General features: G+C 32.1%; 3 protein-coding genes across 5 annotated transcripts; 1 reads left to right on the top strand and 2 right to left on the bottom strand.

Annotated features, from left to right (window-relative positions):
* The first annotated feature begins 6,651 nt into the window (after positions 1-6,651).
* LOC110104232 lies at positions 6,652-9,432 on the top strand. 3 transcript variants are annotated; one of them, XM_020833247.2, is made up of 3 exons: positions 6,652-6,822; positions 7,776-8,214; positions 8,391-9,432. In XM_020833247.2, the coding sequence occupies exons 2-3, from the start codon at positions 7,810-7,812 to the stop codon at positions 9,222-9,224; spliced, it is 1,239 nt and encodes a 412-aa protein (XP_020688906.1). In that variant the 5' UTR covers positions 6,652-6,822; positions 7,776-7,809; the 3' UTR covers positions 9,225-9,432. The 3 variants fall into 3 exon arrangements, with proteins under 3 accessions (XP_020688906.1, XP_020688905.1, XP_020688907.1); XM_020833246.2 differs by having other exon boundaries at positions 6,653-7,017; XM_020833248.2 differs by having other exon boundaries at positions 6,658-7,017; positions 7,776-8,205.
* Positions 9,433-15,798: 6,366 nt separating this feature from the next.
* On the bottom strand, positions 15,799-16,515 carry LOC114579192. The gene is made up of 2 exons (XM_028693108.1): positions 16,246-16,515; positions 15,799-16,158 (listed from the first exon to the last, which is right to left on the bottom strand). The coding sequence occupies exons 1-2, from the start codon at positions 16,490-16,492 to the stop codon at positions 16,025-16,027; spliced, it is 381 nt and encodes a 126-aa protein (XP_028548941.1). The 5' UTR covers positions 16,493-16,515; the 3' UTR covers positions 15,799-16,024.
* Positions 16,516-16,618: 103 nt separating this feature from the next.
* Positions 16,619-17,882, bottom strand: LOC114579187. Its single transcript, XM_028693083.1, has 2 exons — positions 17,114-17,882; positions 16,619-16,689 (listed from the first exon to the last, which is right to left on the bottom strand). The coding sequence occupies exons 1-2, from the start codon at positions 17,880-17,882 to the stop codon at positions 16,619-16,621; spliced, it is 840 nt and encodes a 279-aa protein (XP_028548916.1).
* Positions 17,883-18,826: the final 944 nt, after the last annotated feature.

Below are 18,826 nucleotides of genomic sequence, written 5' to 3'. Positions count from 1 at the left end.
TCAACTTCTGAAGATAGATCAACTAATGCTAATGCTCAAATTGATTACTAGTGATTTCTCTTTACTTGGTCAACCAATCTTGAAGAGTAACCATGACTCATCTTTTCCAAATGAATTTTCACTTTCAATGAAAATTTTATGGAAGGATGATACTTTCCTTTGTGTGTGTATGTTTTGGTAGGGAGGAGGGATATTAAATTTATTTTCTTCTTGCATATTGTAGTGAAGATTTACAATATGTAATAAGAATTTGTCTTGTAAATGTATTCACATTGAAATATATTTACACTTCTTTAATTAGAGCAGTTTTATGACTATTTATTAGGCCTTTCAATTGCTGGTTGGTTACTCCATTTATCTTTAGTGATAGTATTATTTATCTTGCTTTGTTCTCTTCTTTGAAATATATAAGTACTTCAAGTACACTTCTCCCTCACATCCTCACAATTGTAGCAAGCATCATTCAAAGTTTCTAAGCCTCATGTAAAAAAATTTCTTCACTTTTGTAAACCCTCTAGTCCAATTAGTCCAAATAGATTTAACTTTGCCTTCTTGCATTTCCTCCATCTCTCAACAACCCTAAATCATTATCTCTAATACTCTACAAAGACCTAACTAAGCCATAGTTGATCCCTCAACCCATTACAAGCTTCATAAAACAATCATACAAGTTTCATCCTCCAGGCTAAGACCTAAATATTATCCCTTCTCATTACTCTCATTCAACCATGGAAATTTGATTTCCCAAACTCACCTTCAGCGGCCTCCATTTCATTTATATACACCACATAAAAATTTTTCATTACCATTTTTCTCTTCAATGCCAGCATATTAATATATCAACTTATATCAAAGCTATGCAAAGGGAGAGGTGTACATAGGAGGATATAAGAACTAAGAAAACACCTATATAATTTTGGCTCCTAACCTCGGGGAAATTCTATTTTTATTTGATATTTTTGTTTTAATATTATGTTGTTGTTATCTTCTTTGCAAAAAGTAATTCATCCTTTTTCTCTTGTATAGAGTATTATAATGGTTAGTTGCACACGACGATGACAAGCCTATACATAATAAAAGAAAAATATTGGAACCGGTGTTGATGAGTCTATAGAAAAAAAGATGGCTAACACAAATTACATAATTAGTGAAAAATATTATATAATGTTTATACAAAAATAGATGACTAACACAAAAAAAATCATGTGTGTTTTAGTTGGTATAACATAACTCTATGTCAAGCAAGCATGTAGTATCTTTGAGGGCACTGCATAATGAGCACCTACCAGGAGTATATTCATATTCAGTGTAAAAGATTACTTTAATATAATGATTTTAAGCTATGCCATGCATAAATTAACAAACACAAAGGAAAAAAATCCTAACAACACCCTAATCCTAGGATGCCTAAAGATATACTTGTCATATTTTCTAGTGTATGTTAAACCAATATGTGTTGTGATTTAATAAAATTGTGATGCAAGTTATATGTTTGATTAGAAAATATTTAAGTTCAATAATCAAGTACAATTTACATTCAAATTATTAATAATCTCAAGCGATTTATTAATATATTTTATAACTTTATTATTAAGGATTATAAAGATATTAAAAATGATGAGCATAACCCATCATGAGTTGGGCATATTATTATAAAGGTCATATAATCTTTAGTTTAGGGATTTAGATTTTTAAAGAGTTGAATTAGGGTGGCCATATTCACATTCAATATCATAATACAAATGTTAGATCGTGATAATATACTATTAGAGTGTGGGGTGATGCACTATAAAATTCTAGCTCGTTAAGCTAAATAACGAGGCATACAATACTAGGGAATGGGTTTAGACCCATTACATGATCTTAGTTTCCCAAGTTTTAAGGGCTTATGTGTTTTGAGAGAACATAAGGATGAATATAGTACGACATAGAGTGGTTCAAGCCATTTTATGGTTCAAAAGCAATAATGATGTGGGCATCATTCCATCACTATTCTCTGAGAGAAATTAAGATCCACCACATATTATTGTGCAAGTCAAATGCATATTAAGCCCATCCAAGGAAGGTGAAGAGTTATGACTAAACTAAGGTCATCATAGTCAACCAAGGTTGTACCATGGGTCCCATAATGAAATGGGCTAGAGGGGCCAGGGTGAGTATGCTAAGCCACCTAAAAGGAAAATATTAGGCCAAACATGAAGCCAACAAGCATAATTGTCATCCATTACTCAATATGTCAACCCTTACTTAGGATTCATTAAAGGCTAAGGATGCTAAGAGGGTGAGTTGTGATATAACCTAAAAACAACATAGGGAGCATCCAAGGCTATCCATTTAACTAAAAAAAAGAAAGGCAATCCATGTAACCAAACTAAGGCTACATAACAAGCTATCAAAGCCTCTAAAAGCTCACCAAACAATATCAAGGTTAAGACATAAAATAGGGATGAGTAGGGTCATATAAGATTAACTTTGTAAATCAATTTCAAATTATGACTATCTTTGACTAATCCAAGTGGGCCAAGGGGAAGATCATAGTGTCATTTTATAATACTCTAAGTGTAATATCATGTATTTTAACTTTGCTAATTTTTTTTGGAGTCATAATAACTCCAAATCTCAATCCGTCTTCGTCATGCAATGATATTTTGATCAAAGTATTTTACTTGCATGAAATTTTTTGTAATTTTTAGACACCGACAAAAATCATTAAGAAATTTGTACTTGTCTGTACAGTGAGGATTTCAGAACCTTTAGGTGTCCGTTTTACAAACCAATTTCATCAATATTTTTTAAATAACATGTTTTATTTTATAAATATTTTTTTTTGTACTTTTCTGAGTCCAAAAATCATTTATTTGAATTTATACTAAAGAATTTATTTACTTAAATATTATATTAATATTATATTATTATTTAATTGAAAATATCTCAAAGCATTATAAGTTTTTATTTAAATCCTTTTTCCATCTCTGTTTTCGACAGACAGAGAAATGTCTTATGGCTTTTGTGAGAATTTTGAGGATAGAGCAAAGGGAAATTGAGATTTGAAGGTGGCGGAGAGATTTTCGTCCATCGACACAGTTGAGAGATTTGTTCGTCTCACTGTAAGGAATCCATATCCTATTTTTTATTTCAAATATTTTATATATTTTTATATTTTTCAGCTCAAATTTGTGTTTTCGTTACCGAAAAACATGAATAACTTTATATTGACAAAATTTTCACTGCGTAACTTTTTTTATGTTATAAAGATCATGGTTATGAGTATTTATTTGAGATTTTTCACCTGGTAATTTTAAAAATACAACGATTTTTATTTACCCCAAAATTTATTTTGACGTCTAAAAAAAGTAGTATAGTAGAAGAGAAGTCTTAAAATGTCATTTTATACAATTCCTAGTAATTTGGTAATTTTTTGAAAATGTATATTTTTATGTAATAATATTCTTAGTTGTATACCGTTATGATATTTGTCATTTTCTTAATTAAGCTCAATTATACATTATTTGGAGAAATGTGTTGAAAATGGATATATATATATATATATATATATATATATATATGTGTGTGTGTGTGTGTGTGTGTGAAATTCTCACATAATACTAATTGGAAGTTATAAGGAGATGATTACTATGCCGACGGACAAAGAGTGACAACTCTGTTTACTGAGCCAATGGTTTATTGATACTGATATAATACTAAAAAATATCGTGATAGCCAGGGCTTCTACTTGTTTAGTGTGACTACTGAAATGCATGTTTTTGAGGCTTTGTTCTTATTATTGTACAAATTTATTATTATCGTACGGATTTATTGTTATTGTATTATTTTACTACTCCTATCACTGAATTATTACTGTTACTGATATAGACACTGGTACTATTTGATACTACTGATTCATTGTACTGATATTATGCATGTGATATACTAAGCACATGATATAGAATAATTGGATATCATGTATACATTTCGATATAATTTTACTACATTGATTTGATTTTAACAGTCATTAACGATGTTTTAATTTGATACTTAATACGATTTTATATTGACTGATATTATGGATATGATGATTTCTTTAGAGATTTGACACTCGTACTGGTTTACTATTTTATGGGCTTTTATACTATTTACAGACTACTGTTGCTTGTGGGTTTTACTATTTCTGCATTGATTCAATGATCATATGAATTCAACTGCTATGATTTGACTATTGACATGCATATTACTCCTTTACTGTGCTTTGAATTCAGTTGTATGTTTTGATGACCTGCTGGGCTTTTTAAGCTCATTATACATGGTTAAATGATTTCAGGTCAGGGCAGGGGAGCAGGAGTGAGAGGCTGGTCAGGATTTTTCATGTTCTATTTCTTTTTTTTTTCTTTTGTACTCAGGACAGAGTAGTTATGATTTGATTGTTTAAATCATGAGTAGTGTATATGATTTTTGGAAATGAATATAGATGTGTATATTGATGTTTTAAATAATAGAATATGTTGTACTATTATTTACTGATAGATGACATTATATAACCCTGACATTGTTCATTAGTGGATAAAATAATAATTTTTTCAATTTAGATACTTGGCATCACACTAAGTTGCCAAATATTAAACTAAATATGCTTAATATTTGGGTCAAATATGTCAAACCCTAGTCCTAAGCTAAGGTTTGACCCAACTAGGGTTTGACCTAAGCTAAGGTAGTTATGCTCGTACAACTACCTCCTAAGGTTAGGATATTTGCTAGGATAATAAGAGACACTGAAGAATATTATATATAATTTAAGATATTTTTAATAAATTTAAAATCCATCCAAAAAGAGGTTTAAATATTAATCTAGAAAAAAAAAATGACACAGTGATAATGAAATTTAGATTAGAGGCTCTCTTACCATAAACAAGCATTCTCACCAATTTTTAGAATTTTGGCCATAAGATCAAATAAAAAATCAATGTAAGGTTTAAAATAATTATCAATGTGCTATGTCTTCAAATTATTTTTTTTTACAAGTTCTATATGATTAAAAAAAATAATATTATCACCACCTCTATAAGAATTGGAATAATGTAAAAACTATAATGCACATAGCAAGCTCTTTAGCTCTAGGATTAATCATATATTTGAACCTCTATCTAATCCCTATTGAATAGTCTCGTACTAAAATCCAAGAGAAAACTTATACCTTTGGAGTTAATTCTCATTGATCTATTGGACCAAATGATGCAGACAAGGCTTAATCAAAAGCTCTTTAGGAGCTCTAAATGATGATATAAATATCAAGGTCTATAAGGGTATATGAACCCATGATGATCAAGCACAAGTTTGGTTTATGGTCAGATGATGATACTTAGACTTGGTGTGTTTATTCACAACAATTTTATAACTATTTTTATAAAAAATTATAGTCGTCCGAAACAGACCCTTAAATTCCATTGATTATTTATAAGAGCTTTAGATTTCTATGCGATTGGTACAACGAAGTTTTGTCCAATTATTAATCATTAGTGGGGTAAAATACACAATCTTTAAATCAAACAACATATTTAAGCTTAGTTAAGCAACTTTTTAGTATACTTTTTTTTTTCAAATAAATTTTGTACTAGAAAGTTGTCCCAAACAAAGTCTTATTTTAATTTTATAAATATTAAATTGATAGGTAATTTAAGTAATGCATTAGAAAACTTTTATATTATAAAATAATAATTAGATGATCAAACAATTACTTTAAACTATGTAAGTATATATTTGGAATATATGAATATTTTAGTACTTTTATTAAATATGTATTTTAAAAAGGAGGGTGGGCTATTTATGATTTACATATTGATGCATAGAATTTTAATGCAAGATACAAATCATATTAAAGGTAATATTAATGATTAAAGTCTAATGTTATGTATATAAACCTCAAATGTGTATTAGAAGCTCTACAGATGAATGATTTTTTGAAATTTATGAGCTCATTTTTTGATATTTGATTAGTATGCTTTGGATATCTTTGGAATTTTCACATCAAAACTCATTATTTCAAACGTAAAGTTTTTGAAATTGGAGCACATTTTGGAAAATTTATTTTGTGCGGACACTTGACGGTGTCTAGAGATCAATAAGATGACTTCATTTCACTTTTTTGCTCCGTTTCAGTGCTCTATACCGAGTGATGTGACACGTGCTGATTGGTCTCAGGATTGTCCTGCGTCCGCACAAAATAAATTCTTCATGTTTGAGTATGTTTGAGATGACTGCAGTACTTTATAAAAATTGCTATATTGTTATTATGGAGAAAATAAATTTTTTAAAAGCTATTCTTAAAAAAACAGCTTTGCAGCATAAATTTTTTTTAAAAGCAATGAAAAAATAATGGCCAAATAGAAAATGTGATTATGATCATAAAAAATAAAACAGTAAGAAAACTGCCCCAAACAGAATTTTTAAATAATCTCCAAAATTTTTAAATTTAATTTTTAATAACTTTTAGATTCCTAAAATTACATAGAAATTAATACTTTGATCACATTAATAACTATGCTAATAATATTAATGATTTAAACAATTTATCAATAAAAAAACACATGTTCAATACTATACATAAATCCTTTAAGTTATTTCTTAAAAAAAAAAAAAAAGAAAGAAAAATAGGTTTGTTGTGCTTGTCTTCCATCAATGATGCTGCCTTGGAAGATTAGCAACGAGGGGAAGACGCAAATTGCATTCTTTGGCAGAGTGGAAAGTAACAGCCGCCTCAAATCAACAAACGCCGTCCACGTAATCTAAAAAAAATGCGAGAACTCGGTGTGTTTCGCAAACGATCGGACGGTGATGATCAAATCATCAGAAGATTCATAAGTTCATATCTGTAGTCCTTCCTTAGTACTGATTCCCTGTTCTCCGATCCCTCAACAAGTTTTTGGGAACGAAGTTTTAAGAATTTTTTGGTGTTTGGGGAAGAAAGGGAAGAGATAAACTGATACAAAAGTGCGATATTTTTAGTTTTTTTTTTTCGCTAAAGAGGTCAGTGCTGATTCTCCTGCGTCCTTATGAAACAGTAGTTTTTCATGGACTCAATAGTGCGGATAGATTTTTGTTACTATTGTCTTTGATTAAATTGGCAATTTTTTTACGCATCTGTATTTTAAACGACTGATTTCACTTTATTGTTATTCACATTTGGAATTGGTAGTGACCGAAGCTTTAGATATGATGGCTGTTAGGTCTTGTTGAGTTTTAGGGATTTTAGTGGATAAAATATACCTAGATGATGACAAAACTGAACGTTTTTAAATTTTTTTTTTGGGCTTTAGTCTGACTGATGTTTCCTGCTTTCCTGTTCCAAGAAAAGCAGTACCTGTAACCATTAGGTTTGATCGTTTTAATTTTTCTGGGCCTTCTAAGATGAAAGTCGATTTGTGATTTTTTTTTTTCAGGATAGAAGTATAGAAGCTTGTTTGTTAATAGTTTTAAATATCCGTGATTGTTCTTCTTTGATTCAGTCAACATTCAAATCCCTGGATTTATTTTCACCGATATGTGAATTTCGATTGATTTCGGCAAGTGGTTCCATTAGTTGACCAAATTATATCCCGAATGGTTTTTTTTATTATTTTGTTTTCTGACTTATTTATTTTTTGTTTGGTTCTTTTACCCTTTTTTAAATTGCCTCAATATTTGATGAAGTCTTCAATTTCCATCTAACTTCAAGGCGTATAATATTTGCTAAAATTGATTTATTTATATTTAATAATTTTTTGTTGCAATTCCTTTCTTATCAGGGTTTTGCATTTAGATCTTGGTATAATTGTACTCATGATTTGCAAGAAAGATGCTGAGGTGGAGGTATTGGAAAAAGGGGAGGAGCCTTTGGGATCCTGGAGACCTGCCAGAATTTTATCAGGAAATGGTCATACCTATGTGGTTAAATTTGATAGTTGCCCTCTGGAGAAAGCTGTGTCAATGAACAAAGTGCCAAGGAAAGCGCTTAGGCCTCGCCCCCCTCCTGTTGAGGCAAAAAACTGGACTTTTGCTGATATTGTGGAGGTATGTGACCATGGCTCGTGGAAGCTTGCAGAAGTGGTGAGGACTTTTGATTTTAAAATGGTTGTTACAAGGCTCTTGGGATCTTCTGAGGAGATTATTTCTCCTTGTTGTCTACTCAGGATGCCACAGATCTGGAAGGACAACCTTTGGATTCCATTAGAGAAAGTAGGCTTGGTCATCTCTCTTTCTCTCTCTCTCTCTTTGTTTTTCATCATGATTTTCAATTGTTTTAGAATGCATACCATTTATCTAGTAAACAATTTTCTTTATTTACTTCCGTGCTTTTCTTTTGGGCAATGTATTTTGTACGAAGATTTTAATGTTTTCTGTGCACATCCATTTGTCCGCAGGACTATGTGAAATGCACGAATGTAGATGTAAGTAGCGGGTCGAAAAGGCGGAAGTTGAGCAGTCAAATACCCAGGTTATCTGTAGAGGAGAAAAAATGTGAGCAACTTGATCGATCTGCAGAAAAATATTGTGATTTTGTGGATCAATGGCATAAAAAGTCTCTTGGAAGAGTGGAGAAAAAGTCGCGGGAATGTGGACCTCCTGATTATCCACATGTTCGGGTGTTTCGAAAGAAGAAACAAATTAAGAACGAAGGAAGATGCTATAGGATTACAGAGAAGAATCTGACAAACCAACTATTTGAAAAGGTAGATGCTGTTAATTCACCGCAAAACTTTTATGGTGAAAAACACATGAATGCTGCCTTTTATCATGAAACAGTTGGATTTGGTCAAATAGGCTTGCATTCCAACAATCCAATTGCTAATGCTGGACCTAAGCTTGTAGTGAATTTAGACCTTTCAGATAATGAGAGTACAGCATCCTCTGTTGGTAGTTGTAGTGTGATTAATGGTTTACGTAGGCGACTTTATCATAAGAACAATCAGAAGCAAGAACTATGTGGTCATATAGATGATGCAGATTCCTTTTGCGGCTCTCCAGCTGAACCATCTCATTTTAGAGAAGACGAAGTGGCAGAAGCAATTCATTGGCTGGAGTTGGATGCATACCGTTCCACCTTGAGGTCATTTTATGCATGTGGTTCCTTAAGTTGGGACCAAGAATCATTGTTGACAAACCTCCGTTTTGCTCTAAACATCTCAAATGATGAGCACCTATCTGAAGTAAAACATTTGATGTCGACTAGAAGTTTAGTAGAACATGTATCGTAGTTCTTTGCAATCCATTGCCTAGGCATTAAAGAATCCTTTATCCTCAATAGCCTTGTCTTTTTTTTTTTTTTTCAATTTTAATTTGATTCTAATAGAATTCTTTGATGGAGTTAGGGTTTGATGGCAGTTCTTAAATGTGAAGGTGGACAACAATTTTTTTTTTCTTGTAACTGAATGACTTTAAAGCAATGAATGCTTTGTCGTTAAATGGGTACAGTTGATCAGTTGATTATGATGATTATAATGCTACTTGCTAAATCTTATCGAATTTCCAAGAAGTTCTTGTGCCTTGTTTTGTAATATGGATGGATCAAATTAATAAATAATTTCGTAGAGCTTGTGTTGGTGCTTTTGATTATGTTGAACACATTTAGAATGCTGAGGGAATCTGCCTTATATGCACACTCATAATCTCAATTTTGTTCACCTTGTTCACTTCAGGCCATCTATTTGTAAAATTCTGATTTTAATCATGAATGCTTCAAGAAGGAGATTCTGTCTTCCAATTTTGTTGTTTCATGGCATGGTTTTGAAGAGCTTAGCTATTTTAATGTGATTAACACTTAATGACCATCCAATCCTCTTGTTTGAGGTGATTTCAATAATCTAATCACTCATATTTATAGCAGGAAGGTTTCTTTTTATTATTTTTTCTCATATTTCTGAAATTTTAATTAGTGCTTTAAAACTTTTTATGTATATTTCTTTGGCTTTTACTTTTGAAATATTGCTAGCTTTTCAAAACGATCGAGGGCTGTTGTGTTTTTCCACACAAATTGGAACTATCTTGTGTTTCATTTTGAGGAGATATTTATACTCCCCATGCCTTTTTCAGTTTCAGGGCTAAGGCTGGAGGCTGTAAAAGCTTGCCAAAGCTCCAAAATAGTGGTAGGTTTTCTCCTCTCGTTATATTTTTATCAATACAGGATACTACCATTTGTGAGCAAAAATAGTTTTTACTATTTCCTGAAGCTGCTTATCTTCAGGCAAGTACCTGGACTGAGTACCTGCGACTGATGAATTAAGCACAGCAGGGAAGCTCTGTGCAGTTCAGCAGATGCATATCTTGGTATGTGGATGTTTGGTGGTCGTGAAAGCAGTTTTCTTGACTTTTCATTTTCACAATTATTACTTGTTGGTGCGTCTGCGAGCCGGGCTGTTGCCTTTTGATTATTATCCACTATGTGGGTTCTTGACATCTAAGCAGTTGGGCTGCTTGAAGCATATTTTTTGGTTCTCCCATATTATCTTCCATATACTTAAAATTTTTAAGTTTCCTAAACTATTTCTATTGATTATACATGAACTAGTTCTAATACTTAAACTAGAAGTGGTAATTAGGCAGTTCAGATTCACTGATTCGATGGAATTCTTTTATTGCCTTGAAACATTAACATTTTGTGGGTAGATTTGGAGCAGTGTTCTGGTTATCTTGATTGTGTATAATGTCATGTAGACAGTCAAGGGATAGTCATGTAAGCTTTCTCTTTGCAAAATATAGGGTTAAGGTTGCATACGTCATCTCTTCCCAGACCTTGCATTGGCTGGAATTTCATGCCAAATATTTGTTGCTTATTGTTGCTGTCAATTTCTTATTTGCTGCATATAGATATATATGTATGATATAAAGTTGTAAGGGCTTTAAAATTTTCATTTGAAATTTTTGTAAAACACAAGGCTTATGATTTGGATTAGAGATTTCGAAAATTGTTCCAGAAGTAGGCTTCTCAGTAGCATTAATTGTTCTGAGTGTAAATGTTGGTGTTCTTTGCTAAGTTATCCGAAGGGTTTGTGATGCTATTTGTTTGTGAAACCTTATATAAGTATCTACTCAGAGGTAAGGTATATGTAAACACACACACTCGTGTGTGCGCATATATTAAAGTGTTTTAAATGGTTTTTGGGGATCACATTTTTCTATTTATGTAAGTAAAAGTATGGCTAAAAGGGTTATTTTCTACTACTTTCATAAGAGTTTAGTCCTATCAAACCGATTCCTCTCCTACATTAACTTGCCCTCGTCTCCCTTGTGTCGTGCTTGTCTTTAGCTTTAAACTCGTTAATTTCCTTGTCAACTTACTGCTCATCTTCACCAAAGCCTCATGCTGATTTTCCATCTTTTGGTTTGGTCATGTAAAACGACGGCCTTCTGATGACCCTGTTAGGAGAGTAGATGTATTAAATTTGGCCTATGTTAAGAAAGACAGAGGTAGACCTTAAAAGACTTGGTTAGAAAATATCTGAAATGAATTTTCTTTATTAGATTTAAATGAAATTTAACTCTTAACATGACACAATGGATAAAAAGGATTCATGAAGCCAACCCAAGTAGTAAGATGAAGGCTTGATGTTGTTGTTGTTGTATGTAGTAATTAAATACTCTTATACATTAATCATTTGTTAAATAAGAGATGCAATTTATTTAGCTCTTTATATATATATATAATATGTGTGTGCGCGCGCGTGCTATTAATGATCTTTTTCTTTTCTAACTTTTCTCTTTTAAAACTAATGAATATATAATTTTTTTTTCTTATGACTCATATTAGCTGGAAAGACCAATATACATATTATTTGCTGTTTTTTTTATGTTAAATCCTGTATTAGAATTATTTATCTACTAAGCATTTTGCTTGCAAGTTGATATAACACAGAAAAAGAAAATGTGACATCGGAGCTTTATGTTGGTGATTGACTGCACCTTATATATATATATATATATATATATATATATATATTACTTATGGTTTTGCAGTTTTGAGAGTAAATAAAAGGCAAATAAGGAAGTTATAATTGAAAAATTTTTGGGTGTGTACAAAGTTATTTTAAATTCATTTAGTAAAAGTTTTGTATTTTTTATTGATGAATATTATGTATACTTTTGACTATTTAATCATGAGGTATAATGTAATAATTGGAGTACAATATATGTATTGTGATAGTCTCGGCAGATTAATTTTATACTTGATTCTGATGAGTGTAATTCATGATGGGTGTTGTTGAAATATATATTTGGCTGGATTGTTTGATTCCATTACACCTCAAGTTGACTTAGGGGGTCACAATGGGTTGTGACTAAAATTGATATCAGAGCTAAGGTTTAAATTATAATTTATGATAGAAGCATAATCTGATTTAGAAATTATAGTAGGATAATATTAAAATGAATATGATTTGTAAGAGCTGTAAGTTGACTGAATTTGGTATTCATACTAGTAGAGTTGAATAAAGATATATGCATGATATAATTTAATCTTTATACGATCAATTGTATTAAATAAATATATATTATCTATAGATGAACATGCTTGTAGAAATGCCATTGACTAAATGTTTATTCATTTAGGCACGTTACAAAAGAAGAAATGCAAATTGAAAATGACTGTAACACCAGTAAAATTCAGAGTAAAATTAATGAGGTCAAGTCGAGCTTCATGATATTGTAAATTTTATATCCCAAGTAGTGGATAATATGACATCTACGGAGAAATCATCGTCAAGCAGTGGGATCAAATCTGAATTTGGAAGTGAGGTGGATAGACATCTGAGAATATTTCAAACTTTTAAGCTATCGACATTCAAGGGAGCAAGTGATACAATTATAACTAAAGATTGATTTGTCTAGATAATAGAAAGGTTATGCTGGCAACTTTTGTGCTAGAAGATGAGACATAAAGATGATGACAAGCTCATTATAGAGAGAAATTTGAATCGATGCCTATCACTATGATACAGTAGGATGATTTTATGAAGGTATTTAGAGACTAGTTTATTCCACCATCTGCCATATTAGCACTGCAAGACATTCTTCAACTTCACTCAAGGTTCAAAGAGTCATACAATACATGGCAGAGTTCACCTCCCTATCTCAATGTGCACCTTATGCAGCACTCATAAAGAAAAATGTCACAATTTTTAAGAGGCCTCAAAGATTTGTTGAGATTATCATTGGTATCCTTTAATATAATTGAATTTTCAGTCTTAGTTGAGAGAGCAAGGAGAATTAAAAATGAGCTGAATTTTTAATTAGGATCAATAGGTAAGCTAAAGAAAGATTTTTAAGAAAGATAATAGTATTAGAAATAAGAAAAAGCCGAAACAAATTCAAACTGAGAAAGCTGCCTGTGGTAAGTATGAGAAAAGACATTTTGGTAAGTGTCTGGTTGGTTCTGCACAGTGTTACATATGCGGTGAACTGGAATATCACAAGATAGATTACCATGTGGAGAAAAGAGGCAATACAAGATTGCAGGGATATCAGGAACAAGGTCAACAGAAGAGATATTTGGAAGACAACATGGCAGGAAAGACTCAATTTCAAAATTAGCCATCAATTCAATTGAAAATAGAAATATCTGATGTTAATAGCAATCAACCTATGAAAGTTCGAATATTTGCTATCACACCTCTGGAAGCCAAGGACTTAGAGGAGATAGTCATGGGTATGCTTCTGATTTCCAGCAAATATGGTAGAGTTTTATTTGATTCTAGTGCATTTCAATCATTTATTTATGAAGAATTTTGTGCTAGCTTACCAGTTGAGATTGTATGTTTTGTACCTACCTTATGTGTTACTATGCCATTTTGAGATAGCTTATATGCAAGTAGGAAATGTTTTGTAGATATGTATCCATTTAGACCTTTGACGTTATATTGGGAATGAATTGGTTAGTTAAATACTTTGCCACAATTGAATGTAGAAGAAAATGATGAAGTTTAGTTTACTCAATAAGAAGTAATTTTATTTTTCTTGTGATAAGAATGCTTTATCTTCTCTAGTTAGTACAATAAAGATTGATAAATATTTGAGAAGTAGTGAAGTGGTGTTCTTGGATAAAACGGAAGTATTAAATAAAGATGCACATGCATTAAAGAACACACCAGCTACATCAAAATTTTTTGATGTACTTCCTAAATAATTATCTGGATTACCAATTGAAAGAGGAGCTGAATTTTGGATAGAATTACAGCCAGATGCATCGACAATATATAGATCTTCTTATAGAATGACTCCAAAAGAATTGCTGGAGTTGAAATATCAATTGTAGGAGTTTATGGATTAACGATTCATCAGGCTGAGTAATTCACCTAGGAGTGCACCCATGCTTTTTGTTAAAAAGAAAGATGGATCTATGAGAAGATGTATTAATTATAGAGAGTTAAATAAAGTGATAGTTAAAAATAAATATCCAATATCATGTATAGATAATTTGTTTGATCAATTAACATGTGCTATGGTATGGCCAAGTTAGTGTGAAAGAAACATATATATATATAATTAAGACAACTTTTAAAATTAGATATGGCCATTTTGAAATTTAGTGAGGCCTTTTTGTTTGACGAATGCTCCTGCTATTTTATGGATATGATCAGTCATGTTTTTAAAGATTATATAAATCAGTTTGGAATTATTTTCATTAATGATATTTTGATATATTCAAAAATTGAAGAGCAATTTTGGGAACATTAAAGAACATTTGATTGTATGCAAAATTTTTAAAAATGTGAATTTTGGTTGATGAAAATTATATTTTTGGGAATATTATAAGTGGTGAAGGAATCTCAGTGGATCTTCAAAATGTGAAAGTAATATTGGAATGACTACACCAAATAATATTATAAAATTTTATAGTTTTCTGGGATTAGTTGGATATTACAGGAGGTTTGTTAAAGGATTTTAAGTAACAAATTGCTATGCTTTTGTCCAAGCTGATGAGAATGTTAAATTTGAATGGATTAGGAAATATGAGAACTTTTGGGAGGTGAAAATGCATCTGAATGTTGCACCAATATTGTCTATTCCACAAGAACAGAAGGATTTCATATTTACAACGATGCATCTTTTGAAAGAATTTGCAGACACTATTTGTATGGGGTGAAATGTGAAATTTTTATTGATCATTAGAGATTGAAATACATATTCACATATAAAAAGTTGAACTTAAAGCAAAGAAGATGACTAGAGTTGACTAGAGTTAATCAAAGATTATGATAAAAATATACAATATTATTCTGGAAGAACTAATGTTATGGCTCATGCTTTAAGTCACAAATCTACAAGAGTTGTAAATTGGATAATTTTTTAAAAAGTCTAGCAGATTAAGGAGATGAAATCTTTGCAAGTAGAGGCCAGAGATTTTAAAAATATTGAATATTTGTATTAGATGATCGTAAGGCCAAATTTAGCGGATTGAATTAAAGAAGCTAAAAAACTAGCAATGATTATTAGAAATTAATTGAGAAGGCTCATTAGAAATTAATTGAGAAGGCTCAGTTAGGAAATAGATGGGAGATTTCTATTGATACAAATGAAATTATTAAGTATAAATTTAGTAGTGGGTGCCTAGTGATCCATAATTGAGACAAGAAATTTTCCAAGAAGCTCATCACTTAGACTACACTATTCATCTAGGTAGTACGAAATATATAAAGATTTGATTTTTTTAGTTGTTAGATATGAAGAAAGATGTTGAATATGCATATAATTGTGAAGCTTGTTAGATTGTAAAGGTTGAACCAAGGTTTAAAATTATGTATTTGGGTGTTGAGGCGTTTTTCGTTCGTGAGGCGAGGCGTAAGCCTCAAGGCGATTTGAGCCGTAAGCCTCAAAATCAAAAAATTGCGTAAACATAAAATAATAAATTTTGTATATACTAATGAGTAAATAATATATAAAACATAAAAATGCTATTTATCACATCTTTGAGAATAAATAAGGGAGACATATCACATAAGAACTCACTAGTCATCAGCACTGTCATCACTCATCAAACATCAGCACTGTCATCAATCATCACTCATCAGTCATCACTAAGGAGGTCTTCATTTGAATCATCATTATGATGAACTGCTCTCTCCTCTTCCTCCTCTCCTACAGAGTCCAATATCTCCCAATCAGCTTCTTCTTCCTCATTATTAGTTATCTTCCTCTTCCCTAAATATTTTTGAACAATATCATAATGAATAATAGTGTAATACATTAATAAAAGTCTAAGAAAAGAAAACTATATTATTTATATACCTTTTTTGATTTGTTCTTGAGTTGTGATGGATGTGGATGCTTTAAGACCATCAAAGAAATCAACATTTAAATCTTCATCTTGTAATTCAGACGGCATCACTTCAACTTCATCATCTACAAACCACTCATCATCAGATGCCACATCATCGCAAAGCAAAGGATCTTCATCATCCATTAATCCTTTTTTCTTCAAATTTCTATCTCTGAGTCTCTTATTATACATAATGTACACCAGTGAGTTCATCATCAATGTCGACAAGCGATTTCTCCTCTTTGTATGTACTTGGTTGTAGGTACTCTAGTTCCCACCTATCATCAATAATATTCCAAATTTCCCTAAAGCTTCCCTCACTGCCTCCTAAGTTGGAGGCAATCATCTCTTTGGCTTCATCCATAGCATTGTAGATGAAACCCATTGCAGGCTTCTTCTCAGCATCCACCATCCTTAAAACATGAACCAAAGGTCTAGTGGTTGTAATGGCATATAAGACACTTTGCCAAAATCTGTCATTTAAAACAATCTTTCTAATCTCTTTTCCCTCAGCCTTCTTCGCCCAAGCACAACTCAACCACTGTGTAGATGTGAACATAGCCTCTAAAGGTTGTCTGGCATCCAGCATGCTCTCTAAGGTCAAGTATGCGGTGGCAAATCTTGTTGCGGCTGGCCTTAGAATTTCTTTCTTCGAAAACTTTCTCATAAGAGCTAGAATCCAAGAGTGGTTGTAAATAAACTTGGTTATTTTTTTGGCTTTAGTGAGTGCATTTTTATGTTGAGGTAGATCCCCAAGCTTCTCAAGAATGAGATCTATGCAATGTGCAGCACATGGAGTCCAATACAAATGTTTCCTCTTCTCCATAAGTTTATTACCTGCAGCCTTATAAGAACTTGCATTATCTGTCACAATTTGTACAACCAAATGTTCTCCAACCTCTTCAATAATGCTATCTAATAATCTAAATATGAACTCAGCATCTTTGACCTGGTCAGATGCTTCAATTGACCTTAAAAACACAGTACCATAAGGATTATTAATGAGGATGTTGATCAGACTTCTATGTTTGATATCAGACCACCCATCTGACATAATTGTTACTCCTGTTTGGGCCCAAGTCTTCTTAATTTCTTCAATGCTTTTATCAGTGCTTTCCAACTCCTCCTTCAAAATCCATGTTCTTAAATCATACATGGTTGGAGGTTTGAACCCTCTCCCAAATGCTCCAACTGAACGAATCATGTTGTAATAAGCAGGTGATGTTGCAACATTAAATGGAATTGCATTTTCGTAGAAGAATCTGCCTATATCCTTACACACTCTTCTTCGAGCCTCCTTTGTATTTTCTAGGGCCATATTCTGTGTAGTAGAAGGCCTATCATCTGATGTGTCAACTATATAATGATCCATAGGCCCTCTAGCACCCCTAGATGAAATGGGCTTCATAGAAGAAGATGAATCCCTAACGCTGCGCTCACTCCCGTAGTAAGATCCAGCATCAACTCTATCCTCAAATTGCTTCTGTGCAAGATGTTTTGATGTGGTAGACTTATTCATGTATGACTTTATCTCATCCCTTACAGCATCAGGAACTTTGGAGCATGGAACAACATTCTTGTGAGAACCTGAAAGGTGTTCCTTCATCCTAGTCACACCACCTTTCACAACTTTATCATAATAATTACATTTGAGATAGACATATGTTTTATCACTGCCTCCTACATCCACCTTAGTGCTATGTTTCAATGCTGGATCTTTTCTATGACCTGATGCAGCTTTATTTTATTTCTGACCATTCTGATTGAGCAAAAATAGGAAGTGAACGAGTTCTTACTAATTTTTTCTATGACCTGATGCAGGTCGGAGGAGACAGCAGCCTCGGACAGAAGCGGGCGCCGGTCGGACGGAGGAGACAGCAACCCAACTCGCAGTCTCACAGTAAAAGAAACCTCCAAGCAAAAGGCAAAGAGAACAGCTCTCGTTTAGGGTTTAATATGCGTGTTGGATGTGTTCAGTATTAAATAATGTCGAGCCGTCGATAAAGCAGAACACTACGTATTCTATGCGTATTTTTGCGTATGATATGCGTATTATACGCGTATGGTCTGCGTATGTAAGACATAATATATGCGTATTCCATGCGTATTTTGTAAAACTTCTTCTAAAGTATTTGTAAATTAGCAGTTGTAGCAGCTGTAACTTAATGTATGCTTTTGTATTAATAGTTAATAAACATATGATTTTCTGGGTATAGTATGAGTACTGGACGTGTTCAATATTATGTTGTGCGTAATTTATGCGTATACTATGAGTAATATATGTGTATACCATGCGTTCACCATGCGTATTATGTGTGCACTCTCTGCATCAACATTCTATTAAAAATATTCATAGAAAATCATGCGAATAAATATGTCAAAATGAATTGTGGGAACGCTTGCCTTATGGTATTGTATTGTCCAATATAAATCATCTTTGACAACCAATCCTTCCATTCATTATTACGATACTTATCCTCCTCCCATGTTCCTGATGCCAATAACTTGTAAACATAAACATGTCTCTCCTGACCAGTAATGAATAGATAA

Source organism: Dendrobium catenatum, unplaced genomic scaffold (genome assembly GCF_001605985.2).
Source record: "Dendrobium catenatum unplaced genomic scaffold, ASM160598v2 fragScaff_scaffold_231, whole genome shotgun sequence".
Taxonomy (NCBI): Eukaryota; Viridiplantae; Streptophyta; class Magnoliopsida; order Asparagales; family Orchidaceae; genus Dendrobium; species Dendrobium catenatum.
Note: the sequence above shows the minus strand (reverse complement) of the source record. Positions and strands in the feature narration are given on the sequence as shown.

Coding starts and splice junctions, on each gene's coding strand:
- LOC114579192 (XM_028693108.1), bottom strand. CDS start 16,492: ATGATGAACTCACTGGTGTACATTATGTATAATAAGAGACTCAGAGAT. Junction 16,159..16,245: donor TCAAGAACAAATCAAAAAAG/GTATATAAATAA, acceptor AAAAATATTTAG/GGAAGAGGAAGATAACTAAT.
- LOC110104232 (XM_020833247.2), top strand. CDS start 7,810: ATGATTTGCAAGAAAGATGCTGAGGTGGAGGTATTGGAAAAAGGGGAG. Junction 8,215..8,390: donor CATTAGAGAAAGTAGGCTTG/GTCATCTCTCTT, acceptor ATTTGTCCGCAG/GACTATGTGAAATGCACGAA.
- LOC114579187 (XM_028693083.1), bottom strand. CDS start 17,882: ATGAAGGAACACCTTTCAGGTTCTCACAAGAATGTTGTTCCATGCTCC. Junction 16,690..17,113: donor AAGTTCTTATAAGGCTGCAG/GTAATAAACTTA, acceptor TCATGTTTTAAG/GATGGTGGATGCTGAGAAGA.